This window comes from Rhynchophorus ferrugineus, unplaced genomic scaffold, assembly GCF_030347505.1.
Source record: "Rhynchophorus ferrugineus isolate W39M unplaced genomic scaffold, kcgeb_rfMv2 rfM2, whole genome shotgun sequence".
NCBI classification, from domain to species: domain Eukaryota; kingdom Metazoa; phylum Arthropoda; class Insecta; order Coleoptera; family Curculionidae; genus Rhynchophorus; species Rhynchophorus ferrugineus.
This window is the reverse complement of record NW_027472581.1, coordinates 79,628,352-79,651,481: the sequence shown is the minus strand read 5'-3', so window position 1 is coordinate 79,651,481 and position 23,130 is coordinate 79,628,352. Positions and strand designations below refer to the sequence as shown.

At 31.3% G+C, this 23,130-nt stretch overlaps 1 protein-coding gene across 1 annotated transcript in view; it reads left to right on the top strand.

Annotated features, from left to right (window-relative positions):
* The window catches only part of LOC143190865 (uncharacterized), a 56,317-nt gene extending 33,550 nt beyond the window's left edge, over nt 1-22,767 (top strand). Inside the window, exons 3-4 of the mRNA XM_076395436.1 lie at nt 22,553-22,655; nt 22,706-22,767. Coding sequence (XP_076251551.1) covers nt 22,553-22,655; nt 22,706-22,767 — 165 coding nt within the window. The remainder of the gene's footprint in view (nt 1-22,552; nt 22,656-22,705) is intronic.
* Nucleotides 22,768-23,130: the final 363 nt, after the last annotated feature.

Genomic DNA, 23,130 nt, shown 5'->3' with positions numbered 1-23,130 from the left:
ATGGTTAAGGCAAGGCGTAAAATGGGACGCAGCCTAGTGAGGTGACGCAGTAAGGGTCACTGTGAATGTACGAGGGATAAAACTGCCAAGCGCCGAAACCGCGCAAATACGATTGCAGTTCTCTCTTCGCTGTGAAGCTGTACACAGCAGTTGGCTTATGACAACGGCAATTGATACTGCACTAATAACGACTGGACTGGAATTTAGTTCACTAGAAAAGATCACTAGTAAAAGGTAACTGGTAACTGCTAAAGGAATTTAGCGAAGAATTTTAATTAAAGAATTTAATTATCATATAGTATACATGACTTCTAGCATATAATTCTAGTTAAATCCGCACAGCTTCCATTAATTCTTCTTCCATTTCTCACCATGACTTTAGGCGAAAAACTGCGACAAGAAGATTGCGTTCCGCAGGATCTCGTTAGCCAAAACTGCTTCACGACATGCTGCGAAGCAATATTGCACGGTAGCTATCGTTCTTTAAACCTTTAAATCGACAAGTTCTCACCGTGTTTCACGCTACGCCACCTCGCCAAGCTGCGTTCTATTCTGCGCCTGGCCTAAACTTTGCGAGTAGATAAGAGAAGTTATCACAAATTTAAAAAAATTCTCGCTCATGAAATAGCATATTAAAATTAGTATATTATAAATGCAAGAACTCGAAAAATTGTGGAAACAAAGTTAATGTCTGTGGAAATTGCTCTAAAATTGTTAGTTATATATATATATATATATATATATATATAAATTTTTTATTTTGATTTATTGATACGTTTGTTGATACTGTTGATTTTGAAGGAGTTGATGTATTTGACTGAATAAACACCCGTGATACGTTAAAGTCTTAGATTATTATGCTAAATATTCACCTATAAAAATATTTAAATAATTTAAACATTGTGTTCACACTGGCATCTCACATTCATGAGTATCTCGATTTTATAGCTATGACAAATTCAGTTTGCACACAATTAGTAAAGAAAACCATCCTGTCATTTTGATCACTACTAAGTAGGCATTTTAAGTAAATTTTTTGTTAAAAAACTTTGATTGCAAGAAGACATATAGCATCAAATCTGTGTTTGTCTTATTTTTTATTACCAACTATATCCAGTTCGATATTTCTTATATAAAAGAAGAAATCCTGAAAATCCAATAGGTGACTCAAAAACCTCGATTAAAAATATAAATAAAATTATTTAAGAAACGAGCAGACAACTACCAGAAGTAATTAGTAGAGCATTTAGAGCGAAGAACATCTTAGCCAACTGGGCAGAAAACAAAAACAAATACGCGTTGGTTGTCGAGCAATGTCGAGCAATAATTAGAGGAAAACAAACGAGCGTCGCTTGCCGCCACTGCCAACCGCGACATGAATCAAAAAGGTTGTACGATTGTGCATTGTGTACCGTTTCGGATGTTTATTTTAAACGGGTCGCTAAACAACGGTGACGTTGCAAATACCGTACCGTTTAGGAACGTGTTTACAGATGGCGTTGCTCTTTATGTCTACACTTAATAACCTATCTTAATTCAACGTCATTGTTATATATCTGTTTGCAGAGAAGGATGCCAACAAGTATTCTACAAAAATTTTATATAAGAACTTGTATGTATGTAGATTCTATCGTACAAAGTACTTCAACAACTGTAGTACATGCGCGAAGTTTTTGGCCAAAAAATATATTGGGTACATTATTAGGCATATATTGTGATCAGCAATATTTATTAGTGAAAACTCCAAATACTCAAATGTAAACAACTGATGTAACAATTATGAACAGCCTAACCTAACTATTAAATTTTATGGATTTAATATTTCTCTACATAATAAAATAGTTTTGCATTTAGTATTATTGAGTTATTCAGTGTAAACAGACGCTAATTTTGAACGGATTTTCAACAGTCATTATTTTGTTCTTTGATTAATATACATATGCTGCCGAAGCAGGTTTTTAAGTGTCTGAAGCTTTGTATCAAGCGTTTAAAAGTGGTTTTTATATCATTGCAAAATATTAGCCTGGAGGTGGAAAAAAATGCGAACACAATTGATCACAAAGCTTATCTGACGAAAAGAAAGCTCAAACTTTAAAAGACCTTCTTCAAAGAGCTATCAGCTTAGTAGTAGATCAATCAACTGTTTCTAGATTTCTAGATTTTACACGCAATGAGAATGATCTAAAAGGAGGAAGGGCAATGGTTACAATACAAATTGACTGAAAGTGATGTTTCGAAAGGTTTGAACAACATCTCATTGTTTGTGAAAAAAAAAAGAATCGGAGAGGTATTGTGACCGGCAATGAAAAGTACGATATACGACTAAAACAATTCCAAATGCAAATTGTTATGGATTATTCTAGGAAAGAAACAGTAACACGTCGGTAGTCTTATGTCGAGATGTAAAAAAAATATCATTTTGGCATCAATTTTATTATGAAATTACCATTAAATGCAAGCCTCTAGTATGACATACAGTTATACTAAAAATGACGTAAATTATAAATAAGTAAATTAATTAAAAAATAAAAATTAATACCTCTACTTGATATATTTTTAAACGATTCCAAAATTTTACATTCTTTAATTTCATAAAATGTCTTTAAGAAAAGTACTCATATAGGTAATGTGAATTCATTCTGAAGTAATTTTTGAAGGATAAATATATTTTCAGACAAAGCACCAAACCTAAATTATAAAAAAATACTATTTGATAAACGCAACGTCAACACTTTAGCGGCATAAATTGATTTCTTTTTTAATTTATTTTTTCTTATTGTACAATAGCATTGACAATAGTTAGAAGGGAAAAAAAGATGGGAAATATAAAGATCCAATTGTAGCCAAGTGAAAATATCACCTCATTAGTCGAAAGTAAAGAATTAAATATTCCTTTAAAAATAACACTAATATATTCACTAAAATTCACAGGAATTGATGCTTAAATATAATACAAACTTTAGATTCTCTAAGTATGTCTTTTTTAGCCTAACCCTTACATTAGCAACAAATTTTACTCAGGATGTTTTCCGTCAAAATCGAAATGGAATAACAACCATTATACGTTTCCTGGAAAACAAGGAAGCAAATTAATGAATTTACAACATCATCTAGGGAAAGTTTTGATCTATCCGGCTAATGAAACCATGACGCGTTCCAGACATCAGAGAAAAAATATTAGTCACCACCAGCAGAGCCCCAGTCTCTAGAGGCGGAAAAATCGCTTCATCATTTCAGCTATTTTTAGGTCCTGTTCAATTATATTTGCACGTTTTATTTTTTTTTTAAGTTTATTCCGAAGGTCTATCTCAATGGTTTCAATAATTGCTAGTTGTTTATCTTTTATTATGCTGTCTAGGATATAAATACAATGATGGTCAAGAGAATAATGTATACTTGTTACAACGGCTTTTCATTCTTGACTTCTAGTTTATTTTTAAAACAGTAATTGTAATTCAATTTTTCTTATGGATATAAATAGGTATGAAAAAATGAGGGAGAGACAAAAATGTTTACATTGGATTTTATATCAAAATTATAATTACTAATATTAACAATTCAATTTTTTGCATTCCACTCCCCCAAGAATCCAAAGTTAAGATATTTAGATATAGATTGAAACGAGGTTCGACAACAATTTAGTAAACATCTTAAAACCAAAGGAAATTGAATCTGTCTTCGAAAACCAAGGCGTTCAAGTGTTTAATCTCTCATATCATCTCATGTCATCATGTTTAGAGTCAAACTAAATGAAGTATATTAAACACATAAAAGAAACTAAAGCAAGTCAGACACAAAAAATAGTGGGACCCATTATGTATCATTCACATTTCATTAAAAATTATTTACCATACCTGTTCATGCGATTGGTAAGCAATTGATAACTCCATCATACTTATAGTTCCTCTTGAAGAGATCTTGTCAAATTAAGACGAGTGTTTATATTTTAAGATTTTGTTTATTTCAGCATTGTTACTGCCTCACTAGATCCAATCATAGGCTATCTTTTTGCTGCAAATTCAAATTTCTGATATGTTCGATTACAATTATTATATATGATTAACAAATATCTATAGTTGATGGCTATCTAATGGTAGATAGCTCTGAATGTTCAAATTTCAAATGGTCTATGTTATGTTTATATAAACTTTATCGATATCAAATAGGGATAAATATCCAACCAAATATTATAATGTTGTTTTAGTGTATCATTCGTGTTTTCAAAAAGATATTATATATTCTCCGTAATTTTTAACAACTTTTCTAGTTCTTTTAAATTTCTTCGTCATTGTTAATTAAGTCAAGTTTTGTCAAGTAATGATCACAAGATAACCAGTCTGATGAATACACTCAATACAGGTAAACTTACCAATCAAATTGTAATAGTATCTAAATTGAACATTCATCAAATTAAACTGAGATTATACACGTATATTAAGTCATGTTATGCGTGCTTTTATATGTATATATATATATATATATATATATATATATATATATATATATATATATATTATAACCGATAGGGCTCTGGTTACAAAAACTGTATATTCGAACGTACAAGTTACAACCTACTACAAATACAACAACCGACCTACTACAAAAAAAAGACAATTATTGGCAATAAAGCAATAAAGAGAAGGCTGACATTTTCTCGTAATATAAGAATGAGAGAGATAAATATATTATAAAATAGTTCCTGGATATGTTTTAATATCCGGAATAATTTTACAACAACTATCAAAGAAGGGTGTAAAATTGTTAACATTTATATTTAACGTATTTAGAAAGTACTAAACACAATAATGATACTCAAACTAGGAAAAACATCGGAAGCTGTCATCTCCTATCAGCCTATAAGTATACTATCGATAATCTCTAAGGTGTTTAAGAAATTGTGCATAAAGAGGCTTAATACTATAATAGAAAAAGAAAGGTTTTTCCAGAGCATCAATTTGGGTTTCGTAATAACCACGGGACTTATCACGGGAAGTGCATAAATTTGTAAACAAAATAAATATAGAATGAAATGTCCAAAGATATTGTTCGGCTGTATTTCAGGCTTTTGATAAAATATGGCACCCAGGGCTGCATCTCTATAGTGAAAATGTACTATTTTAATAAAATATATAAATAAAAATTAAAACAGATTTCGCTGCTTAAATATTAGGTTAGCAACATATGTAGTCTTTGATATTTCTTAATCCTTTAACTGGAAGGTCGAACCCATTAGTATCATTAAAGTGATATACCTTTTTTTCGTTTCAATTAAAAACAAGGGCTTTTTAAAATCAAGATTTAAGGTCGAAATTAAATACAGTATTTTATTTCTTATTTAAGATAAATTGATTTTATTAATACTTTTTAAACGCCAATTAAATGTTATAATTAACTATTATCCTATTTAATTTATGCTAAAGCTCCTTATTTCCATTCACGAATAACTCAAATTAATAAAATAAAAAGGAAATATCCAGTAAATAAAAACTCTCAACCACATTTTCAGTTATTAAAATCTCATTGATAGAGAATTCACTATAAAACAAGACGATAAGCTCACTGAATCATATCCAATCTGTTCGGGAGAATCGTAAGGCAGTGTACTGGGTACGATACTGTATCTCTTATATACAACCGATCTACCGCCCACAAGAATTCTTACTATGGCAACATATGTAGACCAAACAACCTCTTATTATCTCATGAAGATCCAATAACAGCATCAATGAACCTTCAAACACACCTTGATAAAGTATGGCTGTGGCAAAAGAAATGGTTTATTAAAGCAAATGAAACAAAATCTACCCATACAACATTTACTCTGCGTAAAAGAACCTGTCCACCAGTAATAACCATTAATTGTCAACTTCCCCTAGCTGAGGATGCGAAATATCTTGGTATGCATTTAGACCGACGACTACTCTGGAATAAACATATACTTGCTAAGCGAAAACAATTTGGACTTATAAGCTATATCAAATGTATTGGCTTATCGGGTGCAAATTCAAGTTAGAATAAAATGAAGCTATTGCTATACTCGTACGAATCAAAAATTAATCCTGTTAGCTTGGTCCGCCCAGCGCTAAAAAAGACAGGCCAGTCCTCCTGCTGTAGGGATAGTCGCGGGTTCAAATCCTGCTGGGGCATGGTCGTAAATTTATGCAGTAACCTGTCTGGGTAAGACCGGATGTTTTCTGGGATGATCTACAAAGTTTGTCACTGGCTAGTCGGTAGGCTGTGGTTCCCACATTAAACAGTAGGTCCAATCCAAATAAACCCTCATTGGTAAAAAGGTGACTTTTAAAACATAGAAAAAACACAACTTAAGCCTATGTGGTCATACAGAGTCCAACTATGGGTTAGTGCTGCGATATCTCTTTAGAAGTCATAATGAGTGTATTTCAAAATGTTTGCGTTAAGTAGTTTAAAAGAATGAGTGTTAGTGCACTCCAATGTGCCCGCTAATCGGCTGAATGGGCAACGTGATAGACTAAAACATTTAACACCATCCGATCAGATTATAGGACATATACAAATTTTAGAGTTATATTTCGAATAAAAATAACTAATTAAGATAATATTTTACACCGGAGATCATTTAATGAACTAATTTTCTACCTGCCATGTATATATTATAATCATAAGAAATGACTATTGTCTATTGGGCAGATAGTTGAACCACAAAGAGTAATAATTAAAAAATATTAGGTATTCATATTATATATATATATATATATATATATATATATATATATATATATATATATATATATATATATGAACAATAATTATTCTAAGAAAAAAAATTGAATCCAGACCGACACTTGAAACGCGGCCGATGCAATAAATCAAAACGAAATCGTTTTCGGTGTTGGGGCAGATTAATTAGCGGATCCGAATGAGGAACGCAAAAAAGCGGTGATACAGATAAAAATAAATCGTCGACAACCATCGGTTTTTTGGCAAAATCAAACGGTTCTGCTGCGTCTGTTGATAGAAACTTTAAGTCGTTCCGATCGGGACGGGCCGTTATTAGTTTTACTGGCGGGTTTGAGTTTTCGAAGAAAAAAAAATACGCTGGCCTTCCTCGTTGTTGCGTTGATCCGTCGACCATTGTTCCAGGATATTTTTTTTAATTTGACTGACTGCAGTTAATGGAACAATATTCGTTTACAAAAACTGGGAAAAAATAAACCGTTGTTGCAGTTACTCAATTAAAGCTTCCTCTGACTTCTGCTCTTTTCACACCTCGAATTTTTTTTGGTCTGAAATCATAGTGGTAATCCTGAAATTTTATATTATTTGTTGTTATACTTTGGTAAAATTATGTAATATAAAATGAAATATCATAACAGAGTCTTAATTTTAGTGTTCTAGGAGGTAATGTGTTCTAGAAATTAGAAAAGATCGATGCCTTTAAGAGGATTTTTCAAAATAATTTTCGAAATATGGCACTTTTGTTAACACGACATTTAACAAAGCATTTTTATCGAAACTACTTTTTTCGGGACGGTTGATATGGTATCTTAAGTTCTTCTGAAGTGATTTGTTTAAAATATAGTGTGAGCCGTCTATATACGTTCTACCGTACAAATCAAAACTATAACCCCACTTTTCCGTTTTTGGATTATTCATTCCTTTAACATTTTTTCCTGTTATATACTTTTTAAATATTAAAAACATGGGTCAATACAACCATTGGATATTGACCATTGGATACAATGTTTAGCATCCTCTCTACTATCTCATAAACACAAATAACACGGATACTTTGTATAACTGAAATCCCGCCATTTAAAAATCTCCAATCAGCTGCCAGTTATACTCGCGATACTTTACAAATTCAAGCAAAATTTTAACAGTTTCATAATTTTCTTTAAGATGTACTGAGTGAGCTATTGAAAGAGATGGGAATTCATTTCCGTTGTGTAATAAAATAGCTTTTAGGCTTTTTATAGAGCTGTAAATGAATAAACGCCATTCGTTAGGATCACAAGGTATGCTAATTTCTTCAAACATACCTTTTATGTCATTGCAAAAACAAAGTCCATCTTCTTTTGTGAAAAATATTGAGAATGATCTGATCCGTTATCCGTGATCTTAACATAATCAAAGCAAATTCCACTGTTTTAAGCGAGAACCAGAAGCTCTGCTTTACTTTTTAGAAAATTTAAGTCCAAAAATAAATCATTAAAATCTTCTGTAGTAATAAGATGGTGTTTTGGTTGTTTTGCTGTAGGTAAAAACTCCTTATCGGAGTTTCTTTTATGAGAACCAAGAGGATATTCGATAGGTTTTGCATTTTTACCTCTACGTCTTTTACTCGGATTCACAATGCAAAAGTAGCAGTCGTTAACGTCATCTATTGGTTCTCGCCAGATTCTTGGTATTGCAAATTTCATTGACTTTTTCTCCCTCGATACCATACCTTGGTCCATGTCTTGTCTTGATTCCGAACAGGACAGTTAAAATATGCTTCGTAGACTTAGAGTACGTGAGATATATTTAATTTGAATTTTACGTCCTTACGAAATTTTAAGGTATTCTAAGTTTGCACAAAACACCTGATCGTTGTTTATCACTCTAGTGCCATCTATTAGTGCTGTGTGGACGTTTAAACCCCACTTCGATCGCGCGGTATTTTTAAATGTATTAAAATTTATAAAAAATATGGGTATTATTACTATTTCAAAAGCAAACTTTATACCAAAAAAAGTAGTTTCTTTTCATTTTTGTTCATAACTAAGCGGAAAATCATAAAATAGACTTTAGGACAAAAAATATTTGGTAAAAATACTATTTGTTTTGTTTATTTCACTTGAAGAAATACCTAAAATGCATGCAAATTATGTACATGTATATGTGCAAATTGATTAAACAGTTGAGATATTTGCAAACATTACTTGGCATCAAGAACAAATTTCAAACGAAAACAGCATTCTGTTTTAAAACTGCACTGGTCTGTTTAGACCAATAAAAACAGTTATTTGCCCTCGACACAGATTTTTTGAAAATATAAAATAGAAAAGGTAATGTTTTAGGTTATGTTACATGAAATGTAACACTTTTTAGGCGGACATTTATGTTACTGGTGCTGATAAAATACCCATAACATTATTGGGTAAAAGATTTAAAAACAATTGTTTGGTCTATCTAACGTCCCCATTATTACGTTTTCTTGTTACGTTTATTGTTTGTATAACCTATTTTATGTCGTTCTCGAAACTACAAGTTTGTTGCCAACTTGAATAACAATGTTTTTACGGCTTTTCATTCGAATTTTTCGTTAAACGCGACCACATATTGCTATTATTCATCGTCGGTTATTTCTGACAGTTTAATAGTATATAGTCAACGCTATTGTGTGCCACCTGTTTAGAGATGTCTTCAATATGTTTCTAGTTGATTGATTTGAGATAACTGAAACTGAACCAGTAACAGTAGCAAAGAATATTTACAAAGATTTTCGACATTTTTTCGAAAACAACCAGAATGTCGGGTAAACACAAATATATAAACATTATTTATGATCGTTTTTATGAACGGAGAATTATAGAAACATATGTTAAAGATGTCATAAAAATCGCATAAACACTGGTAAGAAGAAAATTGAAGAAATTAATACACGAAGAAATTTTCAACGTTTTCCAGAATCCGCAAATCATTTCATCTACAAAAGTTTTAATCAGTAAATAGAAAATAAAACTTGACCGCATTTATAATATAATTATAGGATGAAACTTCTGTTGGTTTATTTTTGGTAGTGCATGTTATTTCGGTATTAGTAATTTTCCATTTTGCAAAAAAATACTCATTTTATCCTTTGAACACTGAACAAATTCGTACTCGTTCGTAAGAAAATCTATTAATATACAAATTTAAAGGCAGAAATTAACAATCCATCATAAACCATATTTTGGTGAAAACAGAATATATATATGGAGATATATTATGGACACAAGAGCGAGACGTGTAGCAAAAATAAGACGGGATCCTTACTTAGTGGTCAAGAAATTAAAAAAAGATAATCAATACAATAAACGTATATACCCAACGGATGGCCATGCCGGATAAGAGTTTAGCTCATCGACAATAACGTACTAGGATCGAATCTCGCTCGAAGTTTAATGTTCTAAATAATACAACAGTGTTGAGAGCGACTGATAAAGAAAATAAAATTACATAGTTGGAGATTATAAGAATTTACAAGTTACAAAATTAACGTATAAACAAAACCCAAAATACTGATAAGGACATGGAGTAACACAGAGGAAAAAGAATTGAACTGATGAACAGATTTTTTTCAAGAATTTATTATTCGATGCAGCGAAAGTGACATGTGGAATTAAAAAAAGGATCTTATCAAAAAATCAAGAAAAATCATCAGTAAATAAGACGCTAATAGAATGGCAAAGCGAATCCTAAAACGGATGTATACAAAATCATATACTCAGCATAAAATTTCATTCATTCAAATAAAAACATTGAAATATATGGCTATAACAACCGAAGGTATTGGAGGACAGGAAAAGGGAATGAATGCCATATGTAATTCATTACAATAGCATATCGGTCAACAAAATTAATATCAGGCAAAACAAAAATAAAAGAATACAAACAAATCTACCTCTAAAATACTTCAGAAAACCCAACAACTCAATATTGAATCAGTGGAAGAGTACATAGACAGGAAACAACTCAATTGGTGAGGGTACAGCTTTTGGAGAGTACAAGATAGGTAAAGAGAGTGTGGGAAGCAAGGTCGAAAAGGAGGCAACCAGAAGACGATCTAAGAGAATCTAAGATGAATGTGCTGGAGAAGATATGACAAAATATTTCTATTAAAGAGAAGAAACAAACCAAACTGTCGAATATGAGGTTCAACCAAACCCAATAGCTGATAAGATAAAAAATTGTCAATAGATTTTGCTGTCTATAGTTTGGTGAGAACCATATAAACTGCTAGTTTTGCTTGGCCCTGCCAATAAAAACAGGAGTGTCAAAAACAGCGATATTCCCGAATCTTCGATACACTACTCAACAGAATCCACATTCAGTCAGCTAGTTCCTACTCCATAACAAATTTATCATTCACAAAAAAACTTACAAAATTGTGAATTAGAAGAAGTTTATACCATAGAAATATGATTTATATAATAATCGATTTTAATAATAATGACTGATCTCACTCAAGTTCCTGAGTTGTGGTGGTGGGAAAAAGAACTTCTAGGGTGAAAACTATAGCAATTAAATCATCTTTAAGGGAAAAGAAAAATAAAGCGATCTAATGGACCACCATTCTTTATTAACTCAATGATCTGGTAGCTGTTTCTTAAACAATTCATAATTAAAGAATAAATATATTTAGAAAACGAAATAATCACCTATGTTGTTAGCATAAAAACAATATTTACCACTTTCTTTAAGCTAAAAATTCGTATCTAATTTATATACAAAAAAAATATTTTTTTATATATATTTTAAGGTCTCCTTTTACCAACTATGGGTTTATCTGGACTGGTCCTAAAGTTTAACGTGCGCTCCGAACCACGGTCCTCAGCATTAAGCCTACCGACTGGCGAGTGACCAACTTTAGAAATCATCCCAGAAGACACCCGGTCTTACCCAGCCTGGTTACTGGCATGACTGGGATCATTTTACACTCTTGCCTAGAACATTCGCAAATATTAAACAATTACAAACATAAATTTACGAACATGCCCCAGCAGGATTCGAACTCGCGGCTATAGCAACAGTAGGAGGACCGTTCCATCGGCTTTACCATTGCGTCACCAAGCCAGCAAATATATTTTTTGGACTACATATTTTTGATGACTCGAAATTGTAAGGAATGAACCGATTAAGTCTTAAACAACATTAAATTCTTATGGTTGATATTATAATTAAAAGCAGTTGCAAAGACGTAAAACATATTATCATGTAATGGACCTGTTTAAATAAATTATAAGATCACTAGTAAAAAAATATATTTTCCTTAATATTAGATGCATTTTTATCACAAAATTAAGAGCAGAAATGAAATATCACATAAAACAGTATGAGATCCAATCTTTTACGTCATTTTCATTAACGAGAAACACATATTCTACATATTATTAAAATGGCAAAAAACGATACTGATGAATATTTGCAGTTGAAGTCCATTATCGCTATTATATCCAATTAGAAGGCATATGTAATAACATATTTATTTGATATAGTGTTTAAGCATAGTGCAAGATGAAATAAAAATAAATTAAATTTTAATTATTACAATATTACCAGTCTTATAACTTCGACGGTCCGTAGAAGAACATATCCACCAGTCTATATGAATAATTATCAACTCCCGTAAGTAGAATGTTTAATATCTCGGTAGGCATTAATTAAACTCTACCAAATGTATTGGCTTATCGGGCGCAAATCAAAGTTATTATTAGATAGCAAGATATTATTGTATAAATCTATACTCAAGCCTATTTGGTTATATGGAATCCAACTATAGGGAACTGCTCGCAAGTCTAATATATCCATGATACAACGGTTCCAAAATAAAGTGTTGCGTGCCATTGTCTATGCTCTGTAATATGTTTCAAATGAAGTAATACAACTCGATATTCCTCTAGAATCAGTAACGTGTATAATTCTACTTGTTTGTGTGAAGTACATCGAAAGAGCGTCGCTGCTTCCCAATGTACTTGCTAATCAGCTAAATATGCGAAGTGACAGTGAAATGCGTTGACTAAAACGTGTCTTACCTAAGCTTTAAAATAATACTAATTAATTAATACGGTATTTTGTACAGATCACTTAATGAAGTTGTGTTCCACATGCCATGTATATATAATATAAACATAACATATACTTATTGCCCCTTGGGCAGATTGTGGAACTACTAAGAATAATAAAAACAATTACAGTGTTAGTCGTGCCATATATACTTTAAAACAAAAATACCATTTTAATCATATTTTATTTTAAAAAATACTATAATAAATAAAATTTACTACCAATTATACTTTATTTCCTAATTTATTATTTGCATAGAAATATAAAAAACAATAGGTGTAAAATAAAGACTATATAAAAAAAAGTATTGTTGGTAAAAACTCGCACCGGCATAATGAATATTGTCGTTGAAATATTAAAAATGTTACTGTTAGTGGCTAGATAAGGATGCGTCAATCTCAAAATAAATTATTTGAGAAACATTCAGACATATTATTTTCGATCTCTTAATCTTTAAACTGTAGACTTTGAGAACAATTGACGAGTAAAAGCTGAATTAAATCGATACGTTTAGACATACAGATCGAATAAATAAAATTATTGTTAGAATTTCAAGCCGATTTGGAAGCTGGGGTTAAGAACAGAAATAGTGCAACTAGTCATATTATTCTGAGAATGTTTGTCGTTATATATATCAAATTCTGCCATAAAAATGAACGTAATAGCAGTGTATATGCTAATCAGTTAATTATGCGAAGTGACAGTGAAATGCGTAGACTAAAACGTTTTATCTAAGCTTTAAAATAACACTAATTAATTAATATGGTATTTTGTACAGATCACTTAATGAAGTTGTGTTCCACATGCCATGTATATATATAATATGAACATAACATATACTTATTGCCCATTGGACAGATTGTGTAATAAAAACAATTACAGTGTTAGTAGTGCCATATATACTTTAAAACAAAAATACCATTATAATCATATTTTATTTTAAAAAATACTATAATAAATAAAATTTACTACCAATTATACTTTATTTCCCAATTTATTATTGGCATACAAATATAAAAAACAATAGGTGTAAAATATAGACTATACAAAAAAAAGTATTGTTGGTAAAAACTCGCACCTGCATAATGAATATTGTCGTTGAAATATTAAAAACGTTGCTGTTAGTTGTTAGATAAGGATGCCTCAATCTAAAAATAAATTATTTGAGAAGCATTCAGACATATTATTTTGGATATTCTATTCTTTAAACTGTAGACTTTGAGAAGAATTCACGGGTAAAAGCTGAATTAAATCGATACATTTAGACATACAGATGTAATAAAAATTATTGTTAGAATTTGAAGCCGATTTGGAAGCTGGGGTTAAGAACAGAAATAGTGCAACTAGTCATATTATTCTGAGAATGTTTGCCGTTATATATATCAAACTCTGCCATAAAAATGAATGTAATAGCAGTGTATATGCTAATCAGTTAATTATGCGAAGTGACAGTGAAATGCGTAGACTAAAACATTTTATCTAAGCTTTAAAATAACACTAATTAATTAATATGGTATTCTGTACAGATCACTTAATGAAGTTGTGTTCCACATGCCATGTATATTTATAATATAAACATAACATATACTTATTGCCTCTTGGGCAGATTGTGTAATAAAAACAATGACAGTGTTAGTATTGCCATATATACTTTAAAACAAAAATACCCTTTTAATATTTTATTTTAAAATATACTATAATAAATAAAATTTACTACCAATTATACTTTATTTCCCAATTTATTATTGGCATACAAATATAAAAAACAATAGGTGTAAAATAAAGACTGTACAAAAAGTATTGTTGGTAAAAACTCGCACCTGCATAATGAATATTGTCGTTGAAATATTAAAAACGTTGCTGTTAGTTGCTAGATAAGGATGCCTCAATCTAAAAATAAATTATTTGAGAATCATTCAGGCATATGATTTTCGATCTTTTAATCTTTAAACTGTAGACTTTGAGAACCATTAACGAGTAAAAGCTGAATTAAATCGATACGTTTAGACATACAGATGTAATAAAAATTATTGTTAGAATTTGAAGCCGATTTGGAAGCTGGGGTTAAGAACAGAAATAGTGCAACTAGTCATATTATTCTGAGAATGTTTGCCGTTATATATATCAAACTCTGCCATAAAAATGAATGTAATAGCAGTGTATATGCTAATCAGTTAATTATGCGAAGTGACAGTGAAATGCGTAGACTAAAACGTTTTATCTAAGCTTTAAAATAACACTAATTAATTAATATGGTATTTTGTACAGATCACTTAATGAAGTTGTGTTCCACATGCCATGTATATATATATAATATAAACATAACATATACTTATTGCCCCTTGGGCAGATTGTGTAATAAAAACAATTACAGTGTTAGTAGTGCCATATATACTTTAAAACAAAAATACCATTTTAATATTTTATTTTAAAATATACTATAATAAATAAAATGTACTACCAATTATACTTTATTTCCCAATTTATTATTGGCATACAAATATAAAAAACAATAGGTGTAAAATATAGACTATACAAAAAAAGTATTGTTGGTAAAAACTCGCACCTGCATAATGAATATTGTCGTTGAAATATTAAAAACGTTGCTGTTAGTTGTTAGATAAGGATGCCTCAATCTAAAAATAAATTATTTGAGAAGCATTCAGACATATTATTTTGGATATTCTATTCTTTAAACTGTAGACTTTGAGAACAATTCACGAGTAAAAGCTGAATTAAATCGATACATTTAGACATACAGATCGAATAAATAAAATTATTGTTAGAATTTGAAGCCGATTTGGAAGCTGGGGTTAAGAACAGAAATAGTGCAACCAGTCATATTATTCTGAGAATATTTGCCGTTATAAATATCAAACTCTGCCATAAAAATGAACGTAATAGCTGGAATTAATTAATATTAAGTTATACCGCGAAATATTCAGAACTGTTTTCAGAAGTTGATTTTATCATTGAACTAAATCGAATTGAGCAAAAATATGTTTCGTATATTAATTATATATATAACTAGCTGATCCGGCAGACTTCGTACTGCCTAAATCGATAAATAAAAGACCTAATAATCCGTAATTAATTTAAACAAATGCTCGGTATGAATGAATTGTTATTATTATTTTCGATTACTTACAAATGATGTTTCATACTTAAAAAACATATTTTTCCTGAAATATCGGCTATTTATAAGGTTCCAATTAAATATTTACAGACACACACAGTTATGATACAGTTTGTTAATCAATTTAAAGCTTTCCAATGGTTTTCCGACGCGCGAACACGCGACTTATGATTGTTCATGCGCGAAACAGGGAAACGCCAAGTTTATTCCGCAAACTTCCAACGACTGGCCTTGAGATTTATTTATGGTCATCCCAAAGGCCAGACGTACTGGAAATGGTAAATGTTTAAAATCGAATGGTAAATCCGTTACCATTCAATCATCGGTATACGCGGGATCAAGACATCATCTCCTTTGTATTTTGCCTTTGTGATTGTTGCCTCAATGACGTTATTCATCATCTTTTTCACAGCCAGTCTTGTTCCATTGCACAGTCGAGGTTGATTAATGTTACGCAGCATGATGACAGACTGGTTCTACTTTTAGCTGCAAATTGTGAGGTGGTCATCCGGCAATTCCAGTGAATTTAAAAACTCTGTGGGATAGTAGACTACGTCGTCCTGGTTCATAAAGGTGTCGACTGATTTGAAGGAAACCAACTATCCCGGAAGAAAATTCTGAATGCACTTCACATTGAGATCCTCGATAATCTCGAATCGTCGACTTTTTTCTTCCTGACTATTTTCTAAATGGACTGCCAAATGGACTACTGTGGGTGTCTTTCATGGATCGCAAATTAAATGATACGCCAAATTGCTTAGTTGCTACTCACATAGAGACCCGTCTGGTACTGTGATATTTCGTCATTTACATTGGTTACAGCGAAGACGGCCATATCGCTACCTTTATTAACATATTTACATATGTATTTTATCGACTTTACAGAGCTACAATATTCCACATTGATCTGAGTCTCAAAAATTTTGGGTAATATTGGCGAGTATGGCACGATCCAACGATTGTCTACAGCAACATTTTATCCTCTTACCTTCACAACTACCGATCGCCCATTGTCCACAACTGATCAGTAATCAGGTTTTTTGGGTATCGCTTGGAACACTTTCCGTCAACCATATAAGATTAAATGTAGTTGAAAACTCCGCAAGGTCCATGTATCATGTGTTTGGTAACTACTGCATGCAATTTTGGGTCAAGTGTGGGAAAGTGGGCATGAAATTGTTCTGTATAATATGTGTAACGCCAAATGATGTCATCTGGAAATAGCTGTTGTATTGCTGAATGTTGGCCAAGAAGTGCTTAGAATCATTTCCATGCCCAGAAATTAAAGAGCGTAAAGGATCTGGTGGTGGGACCAATTGTGGCAATTTTACTTTGCCTCCAGCACAACATAATCCAGTAGTTTCACCACAGTATTTTAACGCCTTGCGATATTTACAAATTGTTGTCATTTCCCCAATTGTTACCGATTTGTCGGCACAATAATCTATTGCCGCATCATAGTGGAATGCAGCTCTTTCCAGGATCGCAAGAACACTGTATCTGCGGGATCGCTAAATTTCATTATGTCGTGCTTACTGTCGTTGTGTTTGATGTGCACGAACTCGTTGCATTCTAAACCTATTTGCTTCATTGTCACTCTCTAAAGAATGCAATTCTAACATAACAATATGACAATTTTCTTGATTTGTCTCTCCCTGGTCATCAGTGCGGTTAGCACGTGAGATTGACTGCGACGACCTACGTCAGGTCGTCTTCTCCTCGTCATCGTAAATTATAATTAATCAAAGGGAGAAAAGTTTTCGCGCACTTAGCAGTAACGTGTCACTATCACAAACAATCAACAAAAAAAGAACTCATTATTTGAAATATCACTATCATAAAGGATCACCGAAGTTAAGAAAGTTCTCGCGCACGTAGATTCTCGTATTCGGTCCTCGACATCAAAAGAAACAAAATTGTTATTTTATTAAATTTCGAGCATTTTCATATTTATTCGCCTATTAAACCTTCCCTGGACTTACACAAATAATTCAAGACCAAAATTATCCAAGTCGGTCCAGCCGTTCTCGAGTTTTAGCGAGACTAACTAACTAACTAAATATATATATATATATATATATATATATATATATATATATATATAATCAATTATGATGTTTAATTTAATAACACTTAATGTGTGATCAATTCGTTCGTGACCATTCGATTGTATTAAATGTTTAGTTGTAAACTGATTTCTTCTAAACAAGCGATAATATCAGCAAATAAAAATTTAACAAAGTATACATAAAACTATTTTATTTACTAGTTACCTGGCGAAAGAAACATTATATTGCATCGAATACCGGGCGATATCTTGCCAAAATATAGGTAAAAGTAGAATAATTCTTGTTTGAGATATTGCTGTATAAATAGGGCAGTCAAAACTTGAGATTTATGTTACAACCAAAATAGCAACACGTAGTTTAGATTGTAAATATACACGGTAGGTAATTTTCGAAAACACAAAACAAATTATTATTTATTGTTGCAATCGATTACAATATTCTCGATGTGGTTAGAATTATTCGTACAGACGATGTAGAGGAAAATAACTATATGAGAACCGAATTACCACGAGATTTTTTTTTTGAAGTCTTTCGAAGATAATATATAATAGAACAGGTTTTAACTAAAAATATTGTGAAATATTAAAGACTTTATTTCTTATAGACCATTAAGGGGGTATCTTTTTTAAAATATTTCGGAGTCTGGACCTACTGTTTATCGTGGGGTCCAAATCACGGTCCTCGGCATCAAGCCTACCGACTGGCCAGTGGCTAACTTAAAAATCAGCCCAGATGACATCCGGACTTACCCAGCCTAGTTATTGCCGTGACTGAGATCATTTTCCTTGTTTGATTTTGTTCACAATCTCAAATGTTAACCAACCACAAACATAATTGTATGACGATGTCCCAGCAGGATTCGAACTCGTGACTATAGCTATATCAGGAGAACTATCCCGTCGCCGTTACCACTGAGCCAACTAAGTCAGCAAGGGGGTATCCTAATCTAGAAATGTGAAAAATAAAGTTTTTGCATATTTTCAAAGCTTAACCCATTAAATATGTTCTTAAGGGGATTTTTCAAAATTTGAGATATTTTCACATAAATAGCTGTTCTAGTGGCGCGGCATCTAAAGACGAAACTTTAAATGCGATTTCTCAAAACCACTTTATTCAAGACGGTTGAAATGACGTATTCTACTGAAATGATTCAGTTTAAATTTGGCGTGGATTTTCTCTATAAATTCTTCTATTGAACAAAGTAAAGCTATAACAATAACAAACATTATATAACCATGTCCTAGCAGGAATTGATATTATATTGTATATATATTATAGTTTTTATATATACAATACAGTTCAGAATAAGAAAAAAATAGTTTTACTTATTCTTGATGTAGATATAAGTCAAATAAATTATTGTGTCCCAATTGTTCAGTTATATAGAATTGAGTGGTTTTTAGGTTATTTTAAGCAAAATATTATGAGAAATAAATAAAACGTTGTTATTGATGTTATTATAATATAACTTAATTATTCATGATCTAATTGTTCCTAGAACCTACATTTCAACAAGGCTGTAGGACTAATAGTTTAAGAATCTTTTTTTTATATTCATATTACTAAGAAGGTTGAAATCGTATCAACGACGGCGCGCCGTTTATTTGAGGCTCCTCCCATCATCAGCCTGTAAACTTTTATATTTTTAATTATTTCAATTTTTTTTATGTGTTCCTTCAACATAGTAAATATTGGTAGAAAAATATTGTTTTTGTTTAATCCCCTTGAAAAAAACATTCGTACCTCTAGATTCGAATAACCTCTTAAATATTAAAACTAATAAATATAAAAGGTGAAAGAGAAGAGTAATGCATATTTTATGTTATGGATCGCAAAAATAGAATCACCAATCCATAGCCGGTGCTCCGAGAGAGTGTCTACTTCTTAATCAAAACACTGCTGTTGATGGCGCAGAGCTTCGAATATTATTCACCAAATATCGCAAATGTTGGCGATCGGTTACAACAATTCTGGCCTCGAATAATAAGTAAGTCTTTTATTTTTCATATATCTTTCTATGGTCCTAATCTAAGTATTTTTCGCAGCTGCTTGTTGCGTTTTCCTATACAAAAAGTCAATTTCGCAACAGAAGAAGCATTGGTTCGCCTTTCGTTCGACAGGCTCTGGATTTATTGCTCAACTATGCACTAGAGATCAACATATAGAATATGCTTTAAGTATGATATTTTAAAGACCTCGGTCTTACAAATATCAGACAGTACCGATAAGCGTTCGAGAGGGTCGAATTTTAGTCTTAGTGTAATATTTCCTCCCTTCCATAAGCAGCGTCTTAGAGAAGCAAAAACTTCTGCAGCTTAATCGGTTAATTGGTTCGATTCCTATATTACTTTCTAACTTGCTATAATGGTCTTTTCTTCAATAACTATCAAGCTATATGACTCAAGCAATGTGAACTATATATGTATGTGTGCGTGAGGTAGAATTTCTTAATAGTTTCCATATAAGTTTACGTTTATTTCCTATCATATGGCCGCGGAATCTTCATAATCATAATCTATACTCGCAGGAAATTGTTATTAATTACAATGATTTTTGAGTCTGATATTCGCACGCAAAATCTTATCTTCGAATGAATGTGACTAATTTGAAGTTGTTCAAATAACAATGGTCCTTGGCGAAGTTTATAACATTAACTATTAGAAGACTATGAAACCTTTCGTCATCATCTAAAAAGAAAATTAAATTATAGACTTCGACATGTAATAATTGTCAATGGCAAGTTTCAACGGCTATTATATGTACCACATTTTGGATACAAATATTATTCCTTATTTAAAAGCTTAAGAAAAAAAATGGTTCGATTCCTATATTACTTTCTAACATGCTATAATGGTCTTTTCTTCAGTAACTTTCAAGCTATATGACTTAAGCAATGTGAACTATATATGTATGTGTGCGTGAGGTAGAATTTCTTAATAGTTTCCATATAAGTTTACGTCTATTTCCCATCATATGGCCGAGGAATCTTCATACTCATAATCTATACTCGCAGGAAATTGTTATTAATTACAATGATTTTTGAGTCTGATATTTGCACGCAAAATCTTATCTTCGAATGAATGTGACTAATTTGAAGTTGTTCAAATAACAATGGTCCTTGGCGAAGTTTATAACATTAACTGTTAGAAGGCTATGAAACATTTCGTCATCACCTAAAAAGAAAATAAAATTATGGACTTCGACATGTAATAATTGTCAATGACAAGTTTCAACGGCTATTATATGTACCACATTTTGGATACATATATTATTCCTTATTTAAAAGCTTAAGAAAAAAAATTGAGGAAAAAATTTAAATAAATTCTTATTTTAAACTACTGGCAATTAAGAATATTCATATGTTTATTGATAAATTAGAATATAATAAAACGTTAAACGAATTAAATTGACTATGCAAAAAATACAATATATTTTACACAAAACAATTATCAACATTTTTCTTTCGAGGCATACAATCACGGGTGGTTTGGGCAAAGCCCATTCAAGTCAAATTAAAGACAGGTCATTTAAATACCCACACAGACTAAAAATTGATGGTAGCATAAAATGTGGTTTATATCGTTAAAATGCAATCCTTAATATAACCTAATAATTATAATTAGTTATTCGTTACAACCTTTTTATTTTTAACAATAATTATTCGTAATAACTTTTTAGTAATTACATATTACTCATTTCTATATTATAAAGCATCATTTTGTTAGAAAAGTACTTAACTACTCTTGACTGTCTAATTTACTAAGTTTTGAAACAAACTAAACTAAATCACTTTAAAATTAAAAGTACTTAACTACTAATATAATGTAATATATTAAAAACATAACACTATAATTGATTGTTCAAAAGATATTCAAAAAAAAACAAGACAAATAAGATAAAAATTCACCTTGCTATATAATACTATTGATTATTCGGAAAAATAGTGTATATGCCTATCTCTGAGATGTAATGAGTGAAAACATCAGAATTAAGGGTTTCGTTTATATTAAAATTGAATGGGGTCTATGTTATTGTCATATCAGTTGTTTCGGTTGAAATAAAATAGTGTCCCAGCAAATTGAAAGTTTTTATTTTAAGCCTTATACGTATACTGAGCATGTTTCTATTTTTTAAGCTTCCACATATTGGTAATCACAATTGAAAATTAGGCAAAATAATCATTAAGTTCGCCAAAAATGCTATGGAAAAATGTGGAAGATTGGATTTCATAAAGTTTATGTAATTTTGCTATAATGCAAAAAGTTATTTATTATAAATAATAGTTATATATATTGTAGACAGTAGGCAGGCATTCAGGTAGGCATTCCTCTATATCAACTACTTAGCGCAAGCTTCGAATCAGAGTCATCAATCTAGTTTAGGTTTAATGTCGATTAGCGGGTGATAAACTTAGAAATCATTCAGAAGTTATCCAGTCTAAAACGGCTTGGTTACCGGCATGACTGAGGTGGTTGCTTCGAATAATATAAATTAATAGAATGCCCTGAACAGTATTAAAACCTTTAGTTATTTTAATCTTTATTATTGCGATTATCAGGTACTACGTCCCATCGGCTTGACCATTACGCCACCAAGCCAGTCATTAACGTCATCTAGTCATTCAATAAATTCAATAGCCGGCTTGATGGGTTGCAATAGTCGTATCCTGATTGTAGCATGGTTTAAAATTTATGTTTGTAATTGTCCTTAGGCAAAAGTGTAAAATCCGACAGGGAAAGTCATCTCAGTCACCCCAGTAACCAGGCTGGGTAAGACCGGATGTTTTCTGAGATAATCGCTAAGTTGATCTAAGTCGGTAGGATTAATGCTAAGAACTGGACATGAGAGCATACGTTAAGCAAGTAGGTTCAGTCTAGATAAATCTTAGTCGCTAAGAAGAACTCTAAAATATTTAAAAAATAAAATAAATCTAATAAAAAAGATTAAAGGTATTATCTCAATTATCTATTTTATATTAAATATTTATGTAAATATTATTAGGCATGAAAATTTTCCAACGATACAAGCAATTTGTCACGTATTTTTTATTTATCGTTGTCGCCAGTCGAAATATAACAGGCTGTTTCAGGTGGGCGTCTTAGGGCGAAATATAGAACATTTCTCGCATTTTTCCGC